General features: G+C 33.8%; 1 protein-coding gene and 1 long non-coding RNA gene across 10 annotated transcripts; one reads left to right on the top strand and one right to left on the bottom strand.

Moving 5' to 3' along the window:
• The first annotated feature begins 1,027 nt into the window (after positions 1–1,027).
• Positions 1,028–2,890, top strand: LOC140035316 (enoyl-CoA delta isomerase 2, peroxisomal-like). Its single transcript, XM_072075800.1, has 2 exons — positions 1,028–1,510; positions 2,272–2,890. Exons 1-2 carry the CDS (start codon positions 1,182–1,184, stop codon positions 2,822–2,824), a joined length of 882 nt encoding a protein of 293 aa, XP_071931901.1. The 5' UTR covers positions 1,028–1,181; the 3' UTR covers positions 2,825–2,890.
• Positions 2,891–5,795: 2,905 nt separating this feature from the next.
• Positions 5,796–13,685, bottom strand: LOC113727245 (uncharacterized). 9 transcript variants are annotated; one of them, XR_011839377.1, is made up of 12 exons: positions 13,438–13,685; positions 11,569–11,648; positions 9,382–10,869; positions 9,139–9,196; positions 8,706–8,835; positions 8,513–8,607; positions 8,133–8,174; positions 7,884–8,060; positions 7,356–7,451; positions 7,139–7,277; positions 6,236–6,441; positions 5,796–6,010 (listed from the first exon to the last, which is right to left on the bottom strand). It is a non-coding gene; the product is annotated as an uncharacterized lncRNA (long non-coding RNA). The 9 variants fall into 9 exon arrangements; XR_011839372.1 differs by having other exon boundaries at positions 7,884–8,174; XR_011839374.1 differs by lacking the exon at positions 8,513–8,607.
• Between the last annotated feature and the right edge of the window lie 8,074 nt (positions 13,686–21,759).

The following is a 21,759-nucleotide window of genomic DNA, read 5'->3' as shown; positions in this document are numbered from 1 at the left end:
TGGAAGGATTAAAAAAAAATATCAAAATGCAGCACAATAACACTTTTTTTTTTTGTCCTGAGTGCCCCGAGGGGGTGTGTGGGAATTGATCTTGAAGCTAACACGAGAACAAAAGTCAGAATTTCAGGATTGAGAAAAAAAAACATAGCTCAAGATCCTGTTAAACAATGAAATACAGGTAAGAGGTTGCATCTGAACTGTAAAGTAACAATCCTATCAATATCCCAGAATTATCAAATGAAATGAATTTGGATCCCAAATTGAACAGGTAAGAATCAATTACTATTCTTTTTTTGCTTGAGGCGGGGGAGGGACTCAAAAGGAAAGAGAAGAAAGAAATAATTTCAATAACGGTCGAATACCCATTCTTGCTCTCCATGATGCCTGTTCAACTTTCACCTTGTACCTATTTTTGTAACTGCAGCACTAGCTACTGCACCTTGTACGTATTTGTTGGAAAAAATTAGGATGTGCAAACAAGAAGCGAAAATGGTTACTATTTAAGATAAACATTGGAAACTGAACCAAAATTTTCTACATAGTAGACATAAATTTCTAAATTTGTTAACTGCGAGCATTTGTTGCACAAATTTAACTTGGTCACATAGCTTTAATATGTCCTCACCCCGCGGTGCGCAAGGACATAAATTACTGTTTGGATTGAATAGAGTATCATTTCAAATAATTACTGTAATATTTTTTGTGATGTGATGTATGTGAGATAAAAAGGTGATTGAGAATGTAAAAAGGTGGATTGAAAAATGTATTTATAATACAAACAAAAATTTTTTTGAAAAAATTTGCTATCCAAACATAGCAACTTCCCTAAATAAAAATGTCAATGGACAAAAAGAGATGATCAAGTAGTTACATCAGAAGGGACTACAGGCACATGTAGTTAAAATGGTACAATTGAACTGTTATTGTACTTTTTATACAAAATAGTGTACTTTTATATAATTTTACTGTATTCATAAATTTTATTCTATTCGTATACATCAATTCAATACCTAAATACAACCGCGTTTATAAGTATACACCAAGTTATGAATAAAGTATAATAACCGTACACAATTGCACCTAATTCATCCATAACTGCTCCAATTCCCATCAATGGAAAACAAACTAGAGGCGAAAACTGCAGTTCTCCCGCATCTACAAGTATAAATACTCATTACCACATGTTCGGAAGCAGCGTATTTCTGGAACTAAAAGACCTACCATTGTCTATTCTGTTAACAGTCATGCTACCAAAATTGTTCAGACAAGCAAAACGCCATTACCACTACCTGAAAGGGCAGTACGGCTCTGGCATATGCTTGCAGCAACATGAAACTAACAAATCTTTCCTACTCACTTTGAACCAAGCCAGCTATGGCAATGTTTTAAACCCGGAACTCATTCAGACTATCCGGGAATGTCTTGATGTGGTTAAGTCCGAGGCCACCAAGGAATCTGTCCTCATCACCACTGGTGAGGGTGAAGTATTCTGCAAAGGATTTGATGACAGGTATGTTACTGGCAAATTAAACATGACTTGTTAAAGATAATATCTCTTTGCAAATTGAAGAGCATCGTCCAAGAGAAGTTCATCTTAAGAGCACAAACCGACAGCAAGGTTTTATATGCCAGAAATCACAAATTTTCCGAAGTTTAAGAAAGAAATATTGATCACAGAGACTGACTAATTTCCAAAGCAAATTTCAAGTAATTCCTATGATTATGAGAAGAGAAGTTAAGTAATTTAATTACTGCTCTTTTTCTACCATTTTGGCAGATACCACAGAAAAATGGAGTTACAAACCTTGCGTTCTGTCGTTTACCCTGACAATTTTTCTCTGGGCTGAAAATATTAGGAAGAAATTGTATGGACAATACTCAGAGTACAAATTTAGCCTAAAAGTAAGACTGTATAACCTCTTCTACGATTCCACCATTGATTGAGCTGAAAAGATCATAAGATCGAATTGTAGGCTAAGAAAAAGATGTGAAACCATAATTTGCCATATTCGTTTCTGGCCTTAGAGCCAAGATTCGGTTCCTAAACCTTCCCATTGTACCTTAAAACTTAAAAAGTAAAAATAAAATAAATTACTAAACAAATAATTAATGGAAATAAAAGCAGGTTTTAGATCTTTTGTAACTCTTTGGTGTTACTTTCTTTACACTATGTGTTTGGATGACATGTACCTTCCGTAGAATCTAAAACCCTTCGAGCGGCTTCTTGTAATCTGTTCAAATCTGACGTTGTTACCCTTTTCCCCTTATCAGATATGCCAGGGAGCAAGCAAAAGGGTCAAATGAAAGTTACAAACGCCACTACGAAATGATGATTGACGACTTCAAGCATGTAGTATCAGATCTCATCTCCCTTCCCATGCCCACAATTGCGGCCATCAATGGCTACACGCAAGAAGCAGGGGTGATGCTCGGTCTCAGCCATGACTATCTCACCATGAAGAAAGGTACCCGTTGCCTACAACTAAGTTTGTCGGCCAAACAGATGGCTTTACCAGCCTACTTCGCGGCTCTGATTAGGTCAAAGGTTGCCTACCCTCTGGCTTACCGTAACTTTGTCTTGTGCGACTCACACTACGATACAAAAGCAGCAGCAAAAATCCATATTTTAGAGACGAAGCCTGAGCCTGGAGACAATGCGCTGGAAGTTGCAGAGGAAAAAGCAAACCATCTGGCTGGTGAACAGCAGAAGTTAGATAAGTGGAACGGGGAGGTCTATGCTGAGTTAAGGAAGGCTTTGTATCCGGAGCTGTGCAAGGAATTGGGATTAACCTGTTCCACAATACTCCCTGATTTGAATTCTTGACTTCGAAATCAGAGGTCTTCCAGAGAACGAGTAATAAACTAATAACAAGATAAATTATTGTTTTAATTTCGTTTTGAAGGAATGTTAAATCTCAAATATTTTCCATTTTGAACAAATAAATTTGGAGAAAACTTTTTCCCATGGAAAATGCTAACGAGTATCTCCTAGAGAATCGTCTGGTTTGAGTGACAATATTGAAAGTCACCAAACATTACATGTTTTTCAGATTTTGAATTTCTCAAGTTTGTTAACATAGGAATGGAAACAACAATCATGCTAGTAATACTGCTTACGCAAAAAGAAACAACCATAATAGTAAGATGACAATTGACAAGTATTAATGGTGAATCATAAAGCAGTGACTCATTTGTTTACCATTTTAAAGTTATGAGTTGAAAATCATAACTAGCATTCATTATAGCACTTCGATTGCTTTAGGGTCCCCGGAAGGGGTCAAAGATCGAGACTGGAATTTAGTGTCCGTTCGCTGATTTGGCCGTTCACAGTATTATGCCCCCAAGGGATGTTATCAGGCTTTTCATCAGATTTCTTAACGCCAATATGGCACATTATGACTATTTTTTCGTCAAGAAGGTCCCCTTTTATGATTTCAGATTTCTTCGACAACTCCACTTCTTTCTTGCATTTTATGATCACACATATAGTACCCAGATAATCCCTTTGTGTTTTGGGCATATTTTGACTGGATGTTATATGATAAAAGTAGTCGATGTTAACAAATGGCATTGATTTCTATTGGGTGGTAGCATGTGATCCACATGGTTAAGAAATCGTATTAGTATAATGAAAAATTAGGCATTGGTCCCCGCGGGGTTGCGGGGTGCCCATATTATACGTTTTTTTGTGTGTTTTGGGGTACTATAGGTTTTATTATTATTATTATTTTTTTATAAGTGGAAGATTTTAAGTTCAAAATTTATTACTTATCATTCCTTTCATCTGACCATCCAATCCAACCCTCCTTTGTTTGTTTATTAATTATATGTACATGTATTTTATATTGAAACATGTGTAAAGATTTGTAACAAATTTTTACAATGTAGTATGAATTTGTCATATTTTGAATGATTATGATTTTGATATGCTTTTATATTGGTAGAGTGGTTAATTGTTTTGCATTTTTAATTTTTTGGTGTTTTTAGTGTTTACTGTATATTTGTGATTTGTCTAATTGTGATTTAATTATTGGCTCTGATTAATTTTATGCTAGTGAAAGTTGTGAGAGTGGATTAATTGAAGGATTTTTTAGTGTGTATGATAGTATAATTTAAGTTGTATTATTCTAGGTTGTGTTGATTTTTCTAATATTTAGTATTGATTAGTAATGTGTAAATTGTATCAAATTTTTAATTGTTTGTTGTTGGTACTATTTAACTTGTGAAGAATAATTTGGCAGCTAAAGTTTTTTTTTGGCATATCATATGCTTTTAGCTATATATGGATGGATATAGTGGTATTTTTCTTATGTCTGAAACCCAACCATAGTGGGCTAGCATAAGGCGGCAGACCCAACAAAATTTTGCAAAACACGTGAGAGGCCCGAAGAAATTTGGGTAGACATATGAAGCAGGTAGCGACCTAACCACTAAAAGTACTATTTGCAATAAAAGGACCAAAAAGCCCAAAATCTATAGAGGAACAACAGCGAAACCAGCGTGGAAGGGTAAAATTGGACTAGAGCCACCAAAATTCAGAATTTGTGGGCGACAAACATGAAGCAGAGATAACCCCACAATGAGTTCCATCACACCGAAAAAGATAAATGAGGATAAAATCAACACTCAAATTACAAAGAAACCAAAGGAAATCACTATTCCCAACCCTTCCGCGCCTTATGTGATTAGAGACTAGTAAGTGTTGGCTGTGCGTAGAGACTAGTAAGTGTTGGCAGTGCCCACCTTGAAACGTTAATGGTTAGCAAAATTTGATAGAATGTTTGTCAGTAGAGTGTCATGTGTGAAAGTATACATAAAGTATGTATATTATTGAAATGAAGAGAAATTGGATTATCAGTATTTAAATTTGAACAAATGAATTTTTTCATTTTTTTTGTCAATTTTCTTTTGAGTCATTAATACATTAATATTTAGTTAAAATATGAGTCATTAATGCTAACTGAAATTACCACCAAGTATAGCATGCAAATTTGATGAGAAAAATATACATGTCTTTATTACATTTCATTAAGATGCTTTTTTTCCCCTCTTTGAATGATAGCTTTCAAATATACATTTTTTTGTCATTGTCACTGGATTTATTATTGTCTACATTTTTCATTTAACAAATTTAATTCAAGTACAAATTAATAATATACTTATATACTTTTTGTTTTAAAATTATATGCATAATTTGTTCAGCAAATATACGCAGAGAAATTGAAAAACAATAGGATTAATAATGGTTAGCATTTTTGCAGAAGTTATTCGTGTTTGATAGAGGGACATCTATATATGAATTGGATTTATAGCTTATCAATAAATTTGCTTTTCAAGGTAAAAGAGATTAAATTGAAGTACATTAACATAGAGGATAGACAAATACAAGATAATAGAATTAAAACATACGTAGGTAGCAAGTCAAAATAGCTAAGTCGAATTAACACAAATGATAAATAGATATAAGATAATTGAATTAAAACACAAGTAGTTCAGTTCTGAAGCACATAAGCATTACATTGTTGGAAACTAATTTTATGCATAATCATTGTGAAGGTTCATTTAAGTCTGCTGGCTAGCCGGGACTTGTTCAACTTCACAGCTTGTGATAATGGTAAAAGCTGTTCCTTTAATTGCTTTTTCTCTTGGAGTTGCTTTCTTAAGAAAGCATAGGAGTCTCTTTCCTTGGAATATATTAAGTGGCAATGTTAGTTCAATTGTATAACTTTTAATGTACCATTTTCTGTGTATCATGATCTCTTGAATTTTGGATTAAAAATTAATAGATGATAATATAGTTCATAAATACATTTTTCATTTAGGTAAAAGTCTAGAATTGTATTTCAATTTTGTAGTTTCAAAGATATTGACATAATTTATATCCTACTTAAAATCTCAACAATAATTTTTTCAAGAATCCAAAGCCAAAAAGGAAAAAAAAATGCTATAATGATTGGTTCCATTATATATGCTAAAAACTAATGGAGCTGAGAGCTGCAATCATCCAAACCTGTAAGAAGAAAATTGTTTAAAGAAAGTTAGAAGATTAATAAAAGGGAGAAAGAAGAATTAAGCATACAAATTCATCATTTGAGTAAAATAATAGAGTTTAGAAACTGAGCACTAGTTCAATATTAACATCTTTTCTACTTTCCCACTGCCAAGTAATTCAATAGCCTGTCATAAACTTTTTAGTAGTGCTATATCCTAGACAACTATAAATTGAAATACTGACCGCCCACTAATTAGATTGCTAACTTGCGTTTACTCCATCAAGTTCTTTATGAGAACGCCATCATAAAGGATCTTGAGCATTGATATGAAATTTGGGAACATCTTTTGTGATCTTCATTTGGGATTGCTATTGAAATTTGACCTCCAACCTCAGTAGTGTATGCTTTGATAGTGTTGTTCTTCGCTGACCTTTTGTCCTTGGATTTTCTAGATCAAAAGCATGGATGAAAAAACCATTGTAACCCCCTCAACATGAGAGGCTAGTTTAGCAAATATGTAGCATCCTTAATTTCATTAGTGAACTTTGTTCGAAATATTTGTTTAAAATATTTAATCAACAATTACATGTGTGACTATGCAAATTCCAACTGCGAAGCAATATAGCTTTTTACAATAAAAAACTAAGGTAGCATTCTAAAATTTTAACAGATAAGCAGATACATTAGATACAAATAACTTATTAAAGCATACAGAGTCATTTTTTTTATGGCAGCCTCATTCAAAAACCAAATAGTAGAAATTTATAAGTCACTTATGCCTACGCCATAACTAAGACAGCTTATCTTTTTCAATTATTTCCAACTGACCAAAAGAATGCTCTTATAAGGCTTTAGGATATCTCAAGAGTCAAGACCAAAAGTTATACATGAATTTGTAAGGGTAAACTTATGATAAAATGTCATACAAAAGAATTAATCCAATAAGAAAAACTTAAAGCTATAAAATGGATCAAATAAGTTGAACAAAGCCTCATTAATTCTTTAAGGAAAAATACGACTTTTTAGTATAATATTTCAATCCTTTCCTACAATTGTTCTTCTAAGAGCATTTAAGCGCATTTATCAAGTTGCACTCATCATTATGCAATAACTCATCAAGTTATAGCTCATGGAGTTGAACTTACTTGGTCATCAGCTGGCTAGATGAAGAGCGGTATATGATAACAATTTCTAAACATATGGACTGAAAATTGCAGTATGTAAAGATCCTGTTACATCATTTACCACAAATCCCAAGCGACGCCTATCATATTTTGCCATTACCTGAAGCAAATTAGAAGTTATAATTGTTGTAAATGATTTATTAATTCTAGCATTAGAAAAGTAAATAATAACATTTACCTCGCTTCAACTCCAATTTCTTCCTTGCATGATGGACATCTAATGGTACATTCTATCTCAATATGGATAGATTTTTGGGTCTTAAGCCAAAAGTTTCTGAGAAAAAATCAGCCAAAACTTGACATTTTTAGCAAAACTAAATTGAAACTCAGAAGTCTTAATTCAACATGTACCAAAGCCATGGTTAAACATGCAAGTTCTATGTCTTTAAAGCAATGGGTGTTATTATAGGGTACTATTAAGTTCAAGCCTTCACCATAAGAATATGAATTTCAATTTGAATCATAATGAGTTCATAAAGACTATCCTTTAAATAATGATATAAGATTATTAAACAAATTAATTGGACAATAGTGGTTCTAGTTATCATTTTAGCAATTTTGCCTCTTAGGCTCTTGTTATCAACAATACATAAACCTTTCTGTTTTGTTACTCCAACAAAACACAGTGAACTGGAAATTAACAAAAATTTAAGAGTTTATTTATTTCCTATGATGTTAAGCAGCAGAGGAAAGGAGAAAAATTTACTTAGCAGCAGGGGCTGTAGCATGACCATTAGCAGTAGAAACCTGGGGCTTCTTCTCTTGAGCTGGCTTAGATGCCTGAGGGATAATTTCTTTTCCAACACCAGAACCCACAAAAGTTTGCTGACTTCTGCTCTCAACTCCACCAGCTCCAATACTCTTGACAAGCCCATTAGCACTCCTAGGAGAGAATAAGCCACCGCATTAGCCAAGTTTATCTCAAATCCATCATTCCCAGAATAAAGTCACTTGCCAGAATCACCGTTAATGGTGTCAACAATGTCCCCCTTGGTCCCTGAAATTAAACTCTTAAGTACACCAATATGTGCAGAGATAAGAAACTAACAACACAAAATTTCTAGGATATGTGCATATGATTTATCTAAGATATGTCTAAGATGTATCTTAGAAATTTTATATTAAACTTTGGAATACAATACATATGATATATCGAAGATATGGGTTGGGATAACAAACTAACAATACAAAATTTCGACTTCTACAGTTGGAAATTCTCAATCGTATGCTATATTACATCGGCATCATCAGAATTTATGTGGTAGCTCTTTACCTGGACAAACGGTAACCATAAGTTTTTTAAGTTATTAAATGAAGATGAAGTGTAAGACATACTTGAATCGGCAACTTCTATAGCACAAAAAATTGTAGATCAATGTTCCAACTACTAATCTACTAATAATTAACTTCTTGATAGGATAATTTGTGCCCTGAAAAAAATGTTGAAAAGGAAAGATAAAGTGCCATAAAAAACGTAGAAGGAATTGGCCGTAGAGAAAAAAATGATATAGACCGGAGTAGAATTTACCTGTGCGATCATTCTCTCAGTGTTTTCTCTGCTATCCCAAGTTTCACACAAACATTTTATCAAACACTTTTGATGGCCATTGGTCTATGAGATTTCACAAAACCTTGACTTGCTTGAATAGCTGTATTTGCTAGATAAATCATTGCAACCAAAAGAAACAACACAAAAAGAGAAAAACCATCTCGAATATCAGAACATCATCTAATAAAAAAATAAGAGAAAAAGAAAGAACAAAATGAAGAACATCTGATACAAAAAAAATTTAAAAAGGAAAAAAATAAAATGAAGAAAAAATTCATTGACACATATATTCACATTTAGCAAAAAAGAGGAAAAAGAAAATTTTTGTACTAAAGTTAGAATATCATCTAATAAATACCTAAAGGGTGAAAATAAAATTCAGAACCAAAAGGGAAAAGAAATAAATTCTTACTTTTCCTACAGCCCTTTCTCCAGAACTCTTTCTTGTTGGAGTTCTCTTTTCTTCTCCTCTATTGTACGCAATGTCACAAAATGTAACGAAGGAGAAAAAAGTGCCAAAAATTAGACTCAATCTATGAAACAATTGGTGGTTTCCATGGCAATAATTAACACTAATAGGTTAGCCATGTGTATTCTACAGTGGAGAATAAGAAGGATTTGGTGAAAAAAGATACGGAGAAAGGAAGAAGCTTACCTGCTTCTTTGTTTTTTCTAACCATGCATAGAAGCAGTTCAGCTACTATTCTTGATTGTGTCTGATGTACAAAGGAAAGGAATGGAAAACACAGCCAAAGATAGGAGAAGAATGGCAGGCAAAAAGTCACAAACAGCCCTAAATAGTTAGTTACTGTTTTGAGAGCCATTTTTTTTTCACTGGACAAAGTAGTAATTTTACATAAAAAGACACAAATGCCCTCAATAGTGGTATACTATTCACAGAAGTAGTCAACATTCTGAGGCCACAAAATGGAAAAAAATTTCTCCCCAGTAGACTCCCTCCCTAGAGTCAACCACATGGCTCAGTGTAGAAGATGTCTTACGTGGTAGTTTGGGAAAAGTAAACAATGTAAAGTCCATAGACAAAGCAAAAGAAAAGGTTCAAAATTCATCCAATGTGCCACGTGTTAGTAAGAGGAGCTGCTACAGTAACATTGGCCTTTTGCTTGCTTTGCTGATTACATCCCTTCAGGTCAATCACAATGCTTATAACTAACTTGCCTAATGTTTGATAGAATACTGCTTAAGTTTGCTTCCTATTTGTAAGCTTGATCAATAAACTATTAGTAGTTGCTTGCTATTTGTGACGCCCACACTTCTCCCTAAGGCGAATCAAAGGGTATCCGCGGGACGCCTGCCCAGCTCTCGCCAGGACTCACTACAATCCATCATTCAAAAGCTCGAAATATTTTAAGTAACTTCAATATATAATTAAAGTATTTCAAATATCTCACACTTACAATTATGTAACTTTCAAGTTTAAATACAACTCAACGGAAAATTGTACAATAGCCATCCGTTATAATATAACTTAAAGTTTTCAAAAGAAAACAATCTAGTACTACTCACGAGCACCATTGGTCTCGAACCCTGTAAAAGAAAATCACAACGTGGGATGAGCTACACAGCCCAGTGAGGTTCCAAGACACTCTAACAGTTCAAATAAATCAAGTAAGTTGGGCATATCATATGCATGATTTAATGTTACACAATGGCGTGTTATCATGAGGTGATAATCATTGTACGGTTAATTTGAGACATGTATCATGGTATGATACATTTATTATGAGACAGTTATCATGGTTCAAGACATTGGCATGTATAGTTCACAAGTGATTGGAGCTTATTACAGGTGCGAGTAATTATAAGCATGTTACAGGTATGGAGCATTAACATGAAACAGGTATCATGATATGAGTACATTGGACAGATAACAGGTATGGAGCATAACACAGGCATGGCTCAGGATTTCATGTTGGCATTTTAGCGTGAAACAATTATCATGACACAAGGTAAATATATACTGTAGGATACGGTGTTCCAGTGGAACTCTGTCGGTCATCTGCACCTTATGACTTCCGGATCCCCTCGGTTTGACTGGCCATCACCTTATCCCTCCAGTGGTAATACTCGAGTTTACTGAAACGGTGGCCCAGGGTTCCAACCTACCCGACCGAGCCCAGTCCTGGCTCGAGTAGGTCAGTAACCAAGGGCAGGGCCCAAGTTCAGCTTAGAGCTTACAACATGCACAAGTAATCAAGTAATCGACGTACGGTAAAAATTTATCATGTTTAAAGGTCGAGTGAGATAAAGTACACACTCGCCTTAAAACAGTGGCCCACTTCATATGAGCATTTAATTTATGATAATCAGGTAATCAGGTGGTCAAGTAATCAAGTAAGTTCGTGATTACGCAAGCAGATAATCAAGTAGGCAAGTAACCAAATAGATTAGAAAACGGTAAGTAAACACGGTTAACGGTAAACGATAGTAATTACGGTTAATTGGTAGACATATGTCATTTTAATAGGTCGCCATTGGCCGTTTTCCACTTTTACCACGTAAGAGTCGAGGAGATTCACTCTAACCGACTTATGCTGCCATAGCATAATTAATCATTTAAACACATCATGTAAATATGCTCTCCAAGCATTTCATATCTAGTATTTCAAGTAATCACATAAATATGCTCTTCAAGTGTTTCATATCGAATAGTTCAAATATACATACTTCAGGTATTTCACGTCGAGTAATTCAAGTATACCTTATTCAAATATGCATGAGTGTGGTAAATACTTAACATATAGCACTTAACACTTAATGACCATGGGTTAAGCATGTCATAGACTTATTTCAATTACATATTCCTATATGGAACACTCACCTATTGCAACAAGAGAGTAAATACTCAAACAAGTGTCTAGGCGTCCACTTCTAGTTCCTCTTGAAGGTCCCCTTGAGCGCCTGAGCAAATAACCATTAACTATTATACACTATCACTTAGAACCCCTACTTATCAAAGAAGGTTGTACAATCTAAGGAGAATTCATGAATTGGCCCTTAATTATTAATAATCGAGGCTCAAGAGTAAAGTTTTAAAGTCTAAAGAGAGAGACTAACATTTTCCATGAAATCGAGTTCAAAATGTTCAATCGATATCAAGAAAAGAAGGCAAGTTTCCAAAATCTCATTTTCTAAGAAATTGACAAATTTCAGCTTTGGGTGTCAATTTTAGAAAAATCGTATCTTGCACTATGTAGGTCCATAATTAGAAAGCTTGATACCGTTGGAAACTTCTTCAAAAGCACTAAAAGTTCCTAGAAGATACTTTTCCATGATTCCAAACGGAAGGTATTCAAAAATTGACTCAAAGTTGCTGCTTGGGACTATTAAGACAGTTTCGGGGTTGGTTTTTGACCAACTTTGAAAATTCGGCAAAATTCACACAATACGAACTAGCCTCCGAAATTTAGAACTCAATTAGAGTTACAATCAAAGTTTAAAACAAAACAAACAGAACAAGAATCAATGTTTTGAACGCCAAGATATAGCAGCTCAAAGTTGGCTAAAAATTCCTCCTCGATCAAGAATTTCCAGATTTAAACATGAACTTTGGGACTTCAGTTGGACATTGAAATAGACTCAGAATGGCACCAAAATTAGCAGTATTACACTACCATATAAAAGCTATTCCCTTGTCAAATTTCATAGGAAAATTCATTCGGCAAGTTGGTTAACAAAACCATCAAAGTTTCAAGAATTTTCAAGGCAAATCTGCCTTGTACTTCAAATTTTCTTTTCTAAAACCTTTGGCCAATAAAATGCCTAAAACATGTCTCATTTGTGATAACCAGGTCTAATAAGAATCCAAGATACATTTGGTAGGTGATTAACACCAAGAATTTCAAAAACAACAAGTCCCAACCAAGGGTTAGGCCTTTACTAGCCAAAAAGAGGATTTTTACTCACTGCATCAGTTTCGAAATATGGACACAACTCACTCAATTCAACTCGGAATTGAACGTGGTTGGTGGCGTTGAAAATATCTTTTAGAAATATAGAATTTCTCAGAAGAAACCATTTTCAAAATCTATTCACAAGCAACTCATTTTTGAGCATCAAGAAGTAATTTCTGTCCTGTCTCCTGGAGAGCAACGAAACAGGGCAGTGATTTTCAAACGAATGGTGTGGCTAACTCAAGTGGAACCAGAACGTGCATTTGATACCAATGGAAAGCTGGGAATGTCTAGTTTCAAATGCCACTGACGGCACTCAATTTCGACATCGGAGTACAGAGTTATGAACGAAACAAAATGACTGCCTGGGCAATACGGGATTCATTTTCCAGTTTTGCTAACTTTGGAAATCAACTCATTTGACCAACCAAATCATGTTATTTTTCAATGAAATTTTGTACACACTCACAATAACATGTAAACAACATAATCAAGTCATTAGAACCTCAAAATTTTGCACAAAAATGGCAGGACAAGGCAGGGGTAAAACGGTCACTTTTGTTCCAAGCACCTCCTATGATTTTCTACCAACAATACAACATTAATCCACTAATTAAAACACTAAACCACCATTAATTTCATAATCAATCATTAAATCAGTCTTTCTATCAAAGTGGGAGTTTATAGAGCCCACTCACCAATTTTACAACAATTAAAGCTACCCATGAGAATCCAAGAGCTCATGAGTGTAATCTAACTTCCATAAATCAAGAATTAAGAGGTTGATCGTTCATTACCTCTCTTGATGACTAAATCAGAATTTTTGGTCACTTTGAAGCTCAAGAAAACCGTGGAAATGAAGCCCCTTTTCTAGCTTAAGATGATCACCAAGTGATTAGCTAGGTGTGGTTCAATTTTGGTGGAGTTTGGTGGTGTTTTGTTGAAGAAATGAAGATGGAATTTGAAGAGCTTTGAGTTGTTTCTTTTGTTTCCTTGGCCGGCTGTTCCTGGAGCAGAAAAAGAAGGAGTTGCACGGCACTTTAGATGATGAATTGAAGGGTTTTGATCTAGTGTGATGCACCTATGAGAAGCTTAAGAATGTGTGGCCCAAAATGCTCTAAAAGTCAACTCTCCTGCGTTTTGTGCTCGATTCCTCTTGCATTTGTTTCACTAGTGCACTAAATCTCTAATGCACTTGTATTCATATTAATATTATTCACTCTTACTTACCCCTAACTAAGGGTCTAAAGTTCTTCAATTAAATCGCGCGCGTAAAAACGCCTACCTCCAATTTAAGTGCGATAATACGAAACTTCCGAGAAATTCTTATAACGATAGTACTAATAACTATCACTTGAGTATTTAAATATTAAAATACCTAATTTAGGTCCATTACATAAATCTCCAATATTCCAAACTTATTGTACTTTCAATCGGTCAAGATTTCCAAAGACGTGTTCACTATTTTCACTAAACAAGCTCCAGGAAATTAATTTTTGAAACAAGTCACTTTAAAAATATAATGAAACTATATTTCCATGTAATTAGGTCTCAAGAGTTTAGAAATAATATTCAGAGTAAAAGGCCAAATAAATAATTAAATAAACTAAAAATAGGAGATTAAATAAGTAAATTTTGCGAGTCCTCACACTATTTGAATGAGTCCTACAGTAGCTGAACTGTACGTGATTAATATGATTCACGTTGGCCAATTGCTTTCTTTTTTTTCATACAATCCATCCTCAATGACTTAGAACCAAGTCATTTACCTAACTATATGCGTTGCTTGCTTCTATACTCCTCCCCCAGTCTCATGATGAAGGTTATCTTCTACATTTTTTTATGTCCAAAAAAAAGAATAAACGTTTTGAAATTTATACAAACGTAACTTTTTCAAATTTCGACACACCTTTATTATGTGAATATTCTAAATTTGAAAGTTACATATACGAGTTCATCCAATACCACCTAATCTAGTTACAATATTACATGTTTTCATAGAGTGCCTCATTCTCCAAAAACATATTAGGACGGAGAGAATAATAATTTAACTTTGAGTATAATAATGTGGCTTTCAATAATCTTGGGGATTTTGAAGTATACAATCATTAATATTTTAGAAAGTTATTTTTGTAAGACTTACCTCTTTTAGAGGCAATTATTACCTAATATAGATTCTAGTGATTGATGTCTTTATTAATTGATTGATATTTTGTCAATAATTAATTAGTATCTCCTATTAGATAATGATTGTGATTGATATTCTAATTAATTGATTGCTATTTGATTAATAATTAATTAGTATATGTTATTTGTTAATGCTTGATTTTTATCTTCTGCTAATTGATATTTTATTCAATCAACTAATCAATCAAATCAATCAATTAGTCAGAAAGGATTATGAATTATGGCAAGATTTTCTTGATAGAAGAAAACTCTAGGGATTTTGATATTTATCAGTAAGGGTCCCTAACTTATGCTATAAATAGCTTGTGGTATTCCATCAAGACAATACTCTCCAGTTAAGCATAGGTTAGAAGATTCTTACTCTAATTCCTTCTTCTACTTATCTCTTATTCTACACATCTACACATTTTCTTTGTTAGTAGAAATTGTTTATATAGAGAAGAAGAAGGCAAGAAGACAAGGAACTATTCGGATTTAATCCCTGTTTGATAACAATGGTTTGAGGTAAATCATTTAAATTTTCGCTACGTAGTACAACTTATTTAAACCTACTTGTTTAACATGTTGTGTTAGAGCCAGCTTCTAGCTATGTTGTTCAGCTTATTAATTCATAGCTTATTGGCAATTTAATATAAGTTTTAGAGATTCGTATCAAGTTTAAATGAATCGAATCTAATTTGCCACAGGATCTATGGCCTCATTTTCTCAATAATTGAGAACTAATGACTAATCCCATGAATATGTATCATTCGTATGATACCTTCTTTGGCTATGCAATTTATCCAAATTTCTTCCAATAATCTGGTATAATTTGCAAGTAATTTGAATGCTTCTTGGACTTACATATTTGTGATTATGAGCATTATATGCATTGATTGTTATTATCAATATAGTATAACAATTTGAGAAATATATAAAGAGTTGTTATTCAGCCATCAAGTATGTAATTCATTTGAATCTTACCTACGTATATTTAAATTGGTTGAACAACTATATCATATATACTGCTTGATTCATTTTGCATATCAAGTCATGTTCTTGTTGTATTGATATACTGCATTAGTGCATATGCTATTAGATTTGTGGCATAATCTCAAGACTCTAACATGTTGTAGTAATCAAACAATCATACATTTAAGAAATTTATAATCCACTAAAGTTAAAAGGATTAGTATTATATTAATCTATGGAAGATGATTGGTTGACCTTATATGAATAGATCTACATGCTTATTGAATTTCTATTACCTTATTATGAGATAAGTAACTAAAGGCATGACTTTACATTGGTTATGGATTTATTTCAATATCAATTTTGTCTTTATAATCCTGTTTTTATTCGGAATTATGTAGTATTTTTGTGCATGGCACTTATGTACATTTATTTCATATTATTATTTAATTAGATGATGTCAACATTAGTATTGTTGACTATGTTTGAATTTCACATAATTTCTTTTATAAAGTTTTTCTTGCATCTCAGTTATTTGATGCTCGATATATTTTAATCACCTAAAGATTGATGATTAAAAATGAATATAAAAAAGGAAATTAAAAAAATTCGTTCGTCAAAATATGGATTGTTTGACTATTTTGATGTTCTTATAAAATTTAACACACTATATATTTGAGAGTAGTCATAGCATCTCAAACTTTGGTGTACTACAATTTTGATTACAAATAGTTTAGTGATTAAATCAAGGATTTTTAGTCAACAAGTTGACTACTTATTTAAACCTTGGCCTTGCTGCATCCGCAATTGGGCAGGAGTGGGAGTTGGTTTGTTTGAGACTTGAATGTAATCTGCACTCTCTCATGGTATGTTGATGGTTGGAATCGACATGCATATGTGTACTTATGTTTGGTCTCAGCACTCAAGAAGGGGCAAGAGGGTGATCCCGAGCCGAAGTGTACAATTCTCACTAAGTCGGTGAGTGTTCTAAGTACATGTTAGGACTACATGATTTACTGGAATGATGCTTAATGTGCTTGGTTGATTGCTACTGCTTTATATCTTGAACTGTAAATGAATAGGTAAATGTATACTTTATTACACTCGACCTAACTTGACTAAACTCTTGTTATCCTGTTTATAAGTAAACTAATATACGTGTGCATGGCTTGAAAGTTGTTTGGGTATGTTATCCAATCGACTATACTGAGTGCTTGGGATCCCAAATCCTATTGGCTAATTAGTCGAATCAACCCAGCAAGGGCTTAGTCGAGTAGATTGACGAACCATGGATAGTGTTCACTGTTTATTGCACTGGATTCGGTATACTCGAGTATCACGTCTTCTATTGTTTTATATTTGGCATTTAGTCTCAGTAAGGGGATGATCAGTGGATGGAGACTGGAATTAAGCTATGATCTACATACATTGTTTATTACTGAATTTCAATAGTTGACGAAGTGTCAACAGACTCAAAAAATGCTGCTGCTGAACTGGCTTGCAAGAGTCGATTTTATCCTTTTAGTTGCAAGTGAAATACTGAACGGAGGTAAGTGCTATGTCTGGAACCTGGCGGGAGACACCTCTAAATCCGTATCAATACCCGTATCCATTTCTTATTGCGTTAAATTGTTTCTTTGATTATTTTAGGTAATGGTGCTAATTTGATAGAATTACTTGCTTATTTATTGACCTTATTCTTGATTTATCTAGATGTTGATTCTTTTATGAAGCCTACGATTGTGACAAATGTGAAATTTGTGGTGCTTTCTGTTACTTGTTTGCTGAGAACCTCACCGGGCATACACTCATTTTGATAATTGTTTTCCTTATAGGGGATGAGAGACATCAAGGACAGCAATGGTTTCATTTGGAAATCTTGAGCTTGTATGTTGACAGGCAAACTGTATTATGGAAACTAGATGTTTAATCCCTTCTCTTTTGGCTTGTACTTAAGTTTGGATTTTAGAGGATTTGAAGAATTTAAATATTATTGGGATGATTTGTAGAATTTAGATGTTATATTAGCGTACCTCAATGTTATTTTGGCATACTTTATTGTGATTGATTGAGACTTGTAGCGAGTGTTGGCGAGAGTTAGGCAAATAGTCTGCTAAATCCTTTGGTACGCTTTAGGGTAAGGTGGGGTCATCACAGAAACGTAGACAAAAATACAATTATCTCCATGTTGGACTTGTGCAAGTGGTAGCTGAACCTCTAACCCAAGAAGAACTAAACACATCTCTATATCTCTATCTCAAGGATTGTAGATTTTTAAATTTCAATGACTTCTTGCTTGAAATTGTGGAAACAAGCCTATGCGAAGGACTAGTTTACTTTGACTATTTCCCGAACTTCATCATGTCTCTCCAGGATAGAAATATATTGGACACACCAATATTAAATTTAAAAATAGCTAACTGCAAGACCAAAACTAGATATCAAATGTTACTATTATATACAGGATTCAATACAAAGTAGTGAGCTCACCCTTCAACACAAGAGCTCTAAAAACAGTAGTGAAAGAAGAAATAGTCCTCTTCCAAACAGATCTTGCTAGATCTAGAATATCTATCCACAAATCCATCACTTGGGATTAAGTATTCTTGCTAGATGATTGAGTATTGCCAGATGTAGCTCCTATAGTACCAGCCCCAATATGACAATCCCAAGCATTAAACAATTTTGGGCTAGAGCTGTTTAGATCAAGCTTGATAGATCATACAACTTTAGGGCATCTTCAGTTAGTACCATAATTGATGCTCCAGTCAAATATTCTACCTCAGGAAGACGATTGGTTTCCTCTATCCAGAATCTAGATCTATGTCCAAGATTCCCCAAGCCAAATATACTATCCAAACAAAAGCCCCTTTAAAGTCATGAGAACTTGTCTGATGACAACACAGAACATGGAGGCTTTCCCAGATCTCCTACATATTCAACCATGATTGATAATCCTGTATTTGGAGAAATGAGAATTCTCAATGCCAAGTACCACATAGACAAACAAACTCTCAAGGCAAAATTCAATGCAAATCACAAACTCTCAGTCCAAAAGGCAATGGTTTGGAAATTTATAGATGAATCAAGAACTATTGGAGCACTGCAAATCACAACTTGGAGAAAGACTTTGATGAGAAGAACATCTCTACCAAGGCTAGGCCTATACATATGAATCGAGAATTATTGGAACACTGCAAGTAGGAGATAAGTGATCTATTAGCTAAAGGATCATTAGTCCTAGGCAACGTCCATGAAAATACCTTCCATTCTATGTCAAGAAACAGTCAAAAATTGAATGAGGAGTTCCACATCTTGTAATCAATTACAAGGCACCTAACAAGGCCTTTTGATAGATCAGATATCCAATCCCAAATAAGATTGATCTTCTCCGACAGCTCTACTCTACAAAATCTTCTCAAAATTTGACTTGAAGTCAGGATTCTAAAAGATACAGATCCATTCTTCAAATAGTTATAAAACAACATTCATTGTGCTATTCGGGCATTATGAGTGGAATGTCATGCACTTTGCTCTCAAAAATGCCCCTATGAGTTCTAGAGAATCATGAACACTATCTTTAATCTTTAATATACCTTTATCACTGTTTACACTAGTGATGTCTTGGTTTCTCGAACAACATAGATCAACACTTCAAACATCTAAATACCTTTTCTCATATTAGTCAAAAGAATGGATTGGTAGTCTCTCAGAAAAAGATTAGCCTTTTCCAAACCAAAATCCGATTCCTGGGCCACTACATTCATCAAGGAACTATTATTCCAGTAAAAAGGCCAATCGAATTTGCAAACAAATTTCCTACTCAAATCCTTGATAAACAACAGCTTCAATGGTTTCTTGGTTGTCTCAACTATGTTATGGACTTACCATAGACCTCATCAATTTAGTCAAATCCTTATATGATAGACATAAAACCTCTCTGCCTTCATGGACCTATGTCCATACTAACACTGATAGAAAAATTAAAACCCAAGTCAAATCCATTACTTGTCTCGCTGTTTCTGATCCAACTCCACCCAAAATGGTCGAAACTAACGCCTCAAGCATTGGCTATGGTGGTGTTCTAAGCAATTAAAAGTTAATAAAGAACAACTAATTCCTTTTGCTTCTAAACAATGGAATAGTTTGCCATGCACATGCGTGCACACACACACACACACATGTAGCAAAATATTTGACATGATTCAAAGATGGATTGGAGTTGACAAAACAAACAAGTGTAGCTTTCTAAGCAGAAAACATGGCCTAAATACATGTGGCAATCCACATTTTACCCTCGTTTTGGATTGAAGTAGAAAAAGACTAACAAAATACTAGAAAAGCAAAATCGTAAGGCAATACGCGACCCCTGCCCCCATATATTGACCCTGCATATTCATGAGATGACTGTGCAACTTGCACAGCCATTTGCTCAATTTTCTTACACCTTTCCAGCTGAATTCCAGATTGAATTTTGGCTGCAGCTACAAGAGGAATATTGTGGAGCTTAAGGAGAAATTTAACTTTATGCCATTACAATTTTTCCTAGCTTTTTCTTCTATAAAAACACATTGTATTGGAGGATCAAGGGGAGTGATAAGATAATCTTTAAAGATTTTGTAGGGCCTTAAGAGAGGTAGAAGAAAAAAATTGAGAGCTTGGTAGATTGAAGTAAAAGTTGTGAGAGGAAACTTGTGGAGCTTATTTCAAAATCTTGAATAAGAATTTATCATTGTTTACTCCTTAAATTCTTGTTATCAATCATGCCTTGTTTCATGAGTTTACTATGCTTAAATATGCTTAATCTTATGTCTAGCTCAGCTACTTTCTCCTAGGGTGAAGATGAACTTGTTTGTATCATGATATGAAGTAATTAGTGATTGATTTGTGCCATCTTGTGAACTTGTTAGTTCATGTCTCTATGCTTTATATTTGTAGTTATTTGGTCACCAACTATTAATCACTTATTATGCATTAAATGTTCTCATGCAAGTGTAGGTCAAGATTCATGAACCCTAAAGATCATGTTCACGAAAGTAAGAGATGCATTCAGGTGGATTTGATTTTAACTACTTCATAGATCTTAATGAACTTATATTAAGTTATCTCATTATGCAAATAGGTGAAGACTTTGTGTATATTTGGATAATGGCTAGAGAATTATTCAAATAAAATTGAAAAGCATCCTTGAGAAGTCATAAGTTAAAGGCATAAATCAACCGAATTATTTCTTGATCTTGAGCAACAAGGTATTCGCAAATCCTAGGAAGTTCTTCTACTAATTTCTCCATTGTCAAGTTATTAGTTTTAATTAGTATAATTGGTAGTAAATTACTTTTATTTCATTTCTTGATTGTTTAGATCATAGATTAAGTTAAAAAGCCTTAGTAATTAACTAATCTCTTATGGAATCGACCCTAATTATCACTATAACCTGTATACTTACAAAATATCAAGGTAATTGGACTTAATTAATTAGATAATTGTGTTTAATTAGTTGATTTGGCAAATATCTGGTGTTTCAATGAAATAAGGATAATTTGATAATCCTGTAGTAAGTATAGTATATATTTGATTGCAAGAACACTTACCAATTCCCCATTAATAAATTTGGTTAAAGTTACAACCTGCTCTGAAATTCAAAACTTCTATTCCTTTTTACAAATCAAAGCACAATTTTTTAGATCAATTTTAAATATAGTCAATGACAGCAAGCACAAGAAGACGTGAAGAATAAATCTTCTTCATGTAATGCATTTTCCAGAAAGTTTCTTCATAAAACATTTCATCGAATCAAATGGACAGTACTAACGGTTTGAACAATGAGCAAGTTATGGAAAAGCTTCTACACATGCAAGTTGTGAAAAACATGTTACACCAGCAAATGAATGGTACTTGCATACGTGAAGCAGTGGCTCACAGTTGCCCAAAACTTATCATCAACTCTGAAATCAGCTACATAAAGCAAGGTCCGAATCATA

The sequence above is a fragment of the Coffea arabica genome, chromosome 2c (assembly GCF_036785885.1).
Source record: "Coffea arabica cultivar ET-39 chromosome 2c, Coffea Arabica ET-39 HiFi, whole genome shotgun sequence".
NCBI classification, from domain to species: Eukaryota; Viridiplantae; Streptophyta; class Magnoliopsida; order Gentianales; family Rubiaceae; genus Coffea; species Coffea arabica.
This window is presented reverse-complemented; position numbering and strand designations above follow the sequence as displayed.